A 5,876-nucleotide genomic window follows, 5' to 3' on the forward strand; every position below is an offset into this window, starting at 1 on the left:
TGTTTTCAGGAAATGAGCACCTCTTTCACTAACAACTGTAACATTAAGGCAGCGAGCACTCCATGGGATCCTGTGAGTCGGGCAGGAGGTGGCAGTTGAAGGGCCAGCTGAAGGAGAGGAGATCCAGGGCTTGGCTGCATTGCTGCTCGGCCAGAGAGCAAACTGAGCGGCAGGGCTGCAGGACGCCACCCTGAGGGCTGCACTGGGGCAGGAACATCCCGCACACCAACCTCTGGAGGGGGTTGAAGCAGGCCAGCTCCATCAACACCTGGACAACAGCACAGGGGCTCAGTGTCTGAAGATCGTACAGCAGAGGTAAATCACACAAGCCATGAAGGTGGCCTTTACCCGGTACTGTTGCAGGAGCGTGGCAGCTTCTCTCTGATCAGCAATAGAGAGCCAGATGTTTGGGAATGAAGTGAGGTTGTAGCTGAGGCCTTGGCACATTTCCACCTCTATAAACTCACATGATGAAGCTGAAGGCATGAAGAGAAGAAAATAATTTCCTTAATGTCACGCCTGGCGCCGTAAGCGACTGGTGTATGTGCAGATGTTTTCCTGTTGTGGTAGGTTGTGGAATCAATATTGACAGATTCTAATGCACAAACAGTTATGACATAAAAGTAAAATTATGTTTAAATAGTTTCTCCAAACTTTGATGGGTCATTTTTTTTTTTTTTTTTTACTTTGGGTGATTTTAACGTAACCCTGACTCTGGAGACAAAAACTGCTGTATCTGTGACAGTCTGATCAGGGTCAGTGATAATGGGGACTCACTGAACGGAGGGTAGGTGGAGTTGCTACAGCTGTGTTCATCTGCTCCGTCAGCGCAGTCGTTCCATCCATCACACAACCACTGCTGTGGTAGGCACTCCCCAGTCCTGCAGGCAAACTGGCTGGGACCGCATGTCCCTATAGACAGAGCAAAAGAAATCCAGCAAGATGGGAGTTAGAGGAAGGCAAAGGAGGACGTATTTTAAATAAACATAGGCATTATAAAGTTGAGGAAATGGAGGAGGACAGAAAGATTATCAAAAAAGGAAGGGCCGAAGATAATAGAATTAAAATACAGTCACAACCTGAGGAAATACAGAAGCCACTTCTCCTAAAATAAAAGTAAGAACTCACTGTCCAGTACAGACACGGCCCGGTATGTCGCATTGAATCCGCTATCGGCCACTCCCTCATCAGCCACAAACACCACAGTCATGTGGGGGCCAGAGGAGGTCAGGTCTGTTGGGACGGTTGTGCCACAAAACCTGAGACAAAGGCAGAAGAAATTAAAGATGCCTTGGAACACAGTGTTTGTTTAACGCACACAAAGGAAGAGTTATCTGCCCTGAATGTGCAGGATTCAAACAAGGGGCCAGTCACTGTCCGAGTGGCTGAAAATGTCAGCAGCGGAAATGTTCTGGTAGGTCCCACCTTCCCAGGACTCTACCCGCTCCTCTGTCATCGCTGTCGTGCACCTCCACGTAGTCAAAGTCACACACATCCTGAGTCTCCAGGCTGAAGTTCCTGAAGCTCAGTGTAATGACGTGACCCTCCTCAACAGATATATACCATACACACAACTAATGGAAAACAGAACAACTTGAGGTCAGGCAACAGAGCCGGTAAAGTAGCTGCTGCAGGCTGAGTTTAGCAGCCAGTGTTTTTTGTGTACCTGCTGGTGAGGATATGGCTTTGGATGGTTTGGACTTGACAGGTAACCATGAGGGCCGGTCATCTGTCCACCACATTCTGTAAGCAGAGTCGGTCTCCATGAGTTCACTGTTGAGTCCTTAGGCCTTTTAATGTTCTTTCCACACTCTCACCTTTGTGTTTATGGCTGCAGTTTGCTTCATCTGTTTGGTCGTGGCAGTTTTGGCGACCGTCGCACACAGACACAGGGAGCAGGCAGCGGCCGCCGTCACACATGAACTCTTCCCTGGAGCAGCTCTCTGCGAAAACAGACATCCACATAAATGCACATGGGGATAAACGCAGGAGAGGACATGCATTTCCAGATGCAGGCTACTGACTGTGGCCGGGCCGTACTGCCCTGTACTGAGCTGTGAAGCCGGTGCCTGCGATGGTGCCATCAGAGTGGAAGGTGACCCACACAGTGCTGCTGTTTGTGTTGAGTGTTGGTGGCGCTACATTACCACAAAACCTGCAGGTGAGACATACAAACCTTGTATATTAGGTTAATCTGCTCTTTCTTTTTTTTTTTTAACCCACTTTGAGTTTTTGAGTTAAGTTCGAACTTTGCACCATAAAGTCTTACATGTTTTTGTAAGCAGCAGTTGGGTAACTTTTTTTTTTCCCAACATTTTCCAAGAATCAAAATAAGAAGAAAGGTCAAAGTGTTCACATGTACTGAAAACCTTCCAAGAAACCTTCAGTGACAAGAAGTAAAAATCACACTTGGTTCATCAGTGCCATCTACCAACAAATTGAAGTAATTGCATGAACCCTACTGACTTATAAACATGACATTTTGGTGAATTGGTTTCACGAAGGTTTCCGTGATCAACAGCTATCCAGAAGCTCTGTTTGAGTCTTAGATCCCACCTGGTGACCACAGAGCTCTGCTCCGTCTGCTCCTGCACCTCCAGCCAGTCAAACAGGCAGGGAGACGGTCCCTCCACGGCCAGATGGGACACATGGATCTGAACCAGTGAGGGTGGTGGGACTCGGATCATCCACACACACAGGGAGTTGGGGGGGTAGGAGCCGGGGTGATTCGGGGAACTGAAGCTGCCTTCAGTGTCCGTCAGTACACCTCCACAACCTGAGAGGCAGAAAAAAGTACCTCGCTAACGCAAAGACAGAAAGGCGTCCAGAAAAAGAAATGAAAGTTTGGGAACGCAGGACACTGACTTTGCAGATTTGGATAATCGATTACATTATTACATTAGGACTACTTTTTGAGTTGCCTACGTCTTTCAGACAGAGGGACTCTTGTAGGCTTTGGTGGTTCTGTGCTGTCTGGCTGACTTATGTTGGAGGGGATTGTTGGTAAAATATGGGACTCTCCATCTCCTGCAGTCACTAAGTCTGGAGGGTTTGTAAACGGCAGCTGATCCTCTGCCGTCTGTCCTTTTATCTCTAAACCAGAAGAAACAGGACAGCAAGTCTGGTTAGGGAAAAAAAGTTTCCTCTGAATACCAAAGTTGTCATTCTCACATACTGAAAAAAAAAAAAAAAAAAAAAAAAAAACAAAACAATGTAGTTTGTAAGATTCGTTCGAGGTGCAACTCACGTGTGAGGATGAAGGCCAAGGTTAGTCCGAGGGCCACTAACAGGAGCACAGCAGCAGCAGAGAACGCCATCACCCCCCAGCCACAACCTGGACCCCGTGAACGCATTACACACACCCCGAACAGAACCCAGCTGAGACCTGAGTCACAAACACAAATACACACTGACACAGCCTTCCTGCTTTGTCTTTATTTGCATTTAATTTCATCATGATTTTCTCTTTTAATTATTATTATTATTATTATTTTTTTTTTATTTCTCTTCCACAAGGACAGGGTGTTGGGCTCATAAGAGACAGATCCACTGTGGGTCTAACACACCGACTCACCGGCAGCTGGAGGTTTGACAGGTTCAGGGGTGGATGAGGATGTCCTGAAGCCCTCCACCCTCTCCTCCTGTTCCCCCTCCAGCTCAAAGGCTGGATTACAGAACACATTCTTTGAAAGAACAGCAGAAAGTGGAAATGAAAACGACAAATTTCAGTCCAAAGAGAGAACTTAATATAGTTAAATATATTCTTCCTCTTTCAACTCCAAATACAAATGTCCATTCTGGGTACAGCATCACTGCGAAAGGGGAAGGACGTTAATTGAAGCTGAATTGAGCTATTCTTTTTTAAAATTAGCTGAATTTATAGGAATTGAAAACGTGTTCTTCAGTTCTCCCTTTGCTATGACCAATGTGCCAATCTGAACTAATAGTGGCAACTTTAAGATGCTGAGTGATTCTTACTGAATGGTTACGTTAACAACATTTACGTATTATCCTGATCTTTGATATTAAATGCGTTGACAGTTGTTTACTGTCAGAGCTGATAGTTATGGAGCAGAATTAGCATTTATGTGGAGTTGCATTATTGGCCTCCTTGTAAAAGTTCAACGGTCGACAAGGCAAGCAGTCCTTTAAAATAGCTAAAAATAAATACCAAAGTGGATGTGATATTTCTCCTGACATTGCAGCGTAAATGAAACAAACTATTAGACTCGTGCACCAAATAGCTGAAGAATGAAAGAGAAGGTGAAGGTGTGGAGACAGTTCTCTGAATGTTAACGACCATGAGCAACCGCCTCCACCTCTAAAGCAGCAAACTGAAGGGAATATTGGGAAATATAGGGAGATATTTATAGTTTTGTTTTAGATACCAACCAATACAGTGGTTACGTTTACAGTGATCATGTGCCGGGTTGGTTTATGGCTCAAACACACAAAGGAGAAGTAGGTTTGTGATTTGTAAGATCAGGCGACTCAGAGAAAGAATGGTACAGACTAAAACATTTTTCTCCTTCAGCTTGGCCACTTACTGGCTTTGTTGTATTATTTCAACTCTATGATGCTCTTCAAGAAAAAAGTTATGAAATAAAATCATTACAATCACTGAGTTTGCAAAAAGGCCCATCACTCGTCAACTGATTTCATTCACACGTGCGAAGTGTGTTTTAATCATATCAAGCCACGGCTGGGAGCTTGAGGCCTCAGGCCAGTTTAACAATGTAGCCCAGCTTTTACTGTGAAGTCTACACAAGAAGCGCGGGCTTCCAACTCCAATTCCAATTCCAACTATTCCAACTATTTTATTTACACAGTTACTACACCACCATATTATCGGTCCATACTCACCTTGTAAATATCTGAGGAGTCTGAGTAAACGGCGACTTGACTGAGGTCAGACATTTTTATGTGTTGTCCCCTCACAGGTCAGTCCTCCTGATGCTGTGATAAATACATCCAGGATGACACATTTCTCTATCAGGGATCAGTAACAATGTTTTTCTGGGTTTTTTCGGCATTGTTAATGTTCTTCTCCAACAACTAGTGTCCATTTCACCAGCCTCCTTTGCTCTGTCACAGCATAGCAGGGCCCTTTGTCGGAAATCTACCACTAAAATCCAGATAAAAAACCAGAAATTAAAAAATATATATATATCCTTGTTAGCTGCTGTTCTCCATCCTTTTGTCTCATGTAACACGAGCAGCATCGACATGCACTTTTCTCGTCTTTCTGATAGTGTGTGAGTGGTTACAAAAGAGTTTTAGAAACTCCTTCACAGTGCTGAACAAAGCCGAGTCAGCTGAGAGGACTGAGCTCCGAGGAGGTGGAGGAGGAGGAGGGAGGTGTAGCTGCGGGTCTGTAATCCCCGTAATGATCTTTTAAGACTCTAAAATGTTTTATTCACATGCACGCACGGTTGCAAACCTGAGCCATTAGGAACACAAACACATACACAGGGGGAAAAAAAAAAACAAAAACATTGGCACAAAGACCACACAGTTTGAGTCTTTTAATAATAATTCTGGGTAATTAGGCATCAAATTCAACAGCAGTGCTGGGATGTGGTTTCTTTTGGGGATGGAGAATAAGAGTTTAACATGCTAAGCAGATTTGAAATTACATTAGTTACAGTATCCTGGCTCATGATATTGTGAGTTTCGTAATAGATTTTTTTCATATTTCAGGAAGCAATATTTAAAAAAAGGCTGCTGAGAATCCTAAAGAAAAAGGAATAAGCAGAAACGAAAGTGAAGCTTTAGGTCTGTGTTCTGTCCTAAGTTGCTCAATCGCTCCTCCTGTTGTGCTGCTGCTGTGTTAATGGGTAATCAGTCATCAAATAAAGCAGCTCGCTGCAGGTCGA

General features: G+C 44.4%; 1 protein-coding gene across 1 annotated transcript; it reads right to left on the reverse strand.

The window, feature by feature from the left end:
- Positions 1 to 43: 43 nt before the first annotated feature.
- Positions 44 to 4,917, reverse strand: mfrp (membrane frizzled-related protein). The gene is made up of 12 exons (XM_029516678.1): positions 4,864 to 4,917; positions 3,575 to 3,683; positions 3,248 to 3,385; positions 2,557 to 2,776; positions 2,025 to 2,155; positions 1,818 to 1,943; positions 1,667 to 1,743; positions 1,426 to 1,574; positions 1,129 to 1,259; positions 778 to 912; positions 349 to 476; positions 44 to 268 (listed from the first exon to the last, which is right to left on the reverse strand). Exons 1-12 carry the CDS (start codon positions 4,915 to 4,917, stop codon positions 44 to 46), a joined length of 1,623 nt encoding a protein of 540 aa, XP_029372538.1.
- Positions 4,918 to 5,876: the final 959 nt, after the last annotated feature.

This window comes from Echeneis naucrates, chromosome 13 (assembly GCF_900963305.1).
Source record: "Echeneis naucrates chromosome 13, fEcheNa1.1, whole genome shotgun sequence".
NCBI lineage: Eukaryota > Metazoa > Chordata > Actinopteri > Carangiformes > Echeneidae > Echeneis > Echeneis naucrates.

Bases quoted from the DNA above. Each gene is read 5' to 3' on its own strand.
- mfrp (XM_029516678.1), bottom strand. From the start codon at position 4,917: ATGTCTGACCTCAGTCAAGTCGCCGTTTACTCAGACTCCTCAGATATT. The intron at 2,777-3,247 runs GTGAGTTGCACC...TCTGCCTCTCAG, and splicing joins CTTGGCCTTCATCCTCACAC to GTTGTGGAGGTGTACTGACG. The intron at 269-348 runs GTAAAGGCCACC...GCTGTTGTCCAG, and splicing joins CGCTCCTGCAACAGTACCGG to GTGTTGATGGAGCTGGCCTG.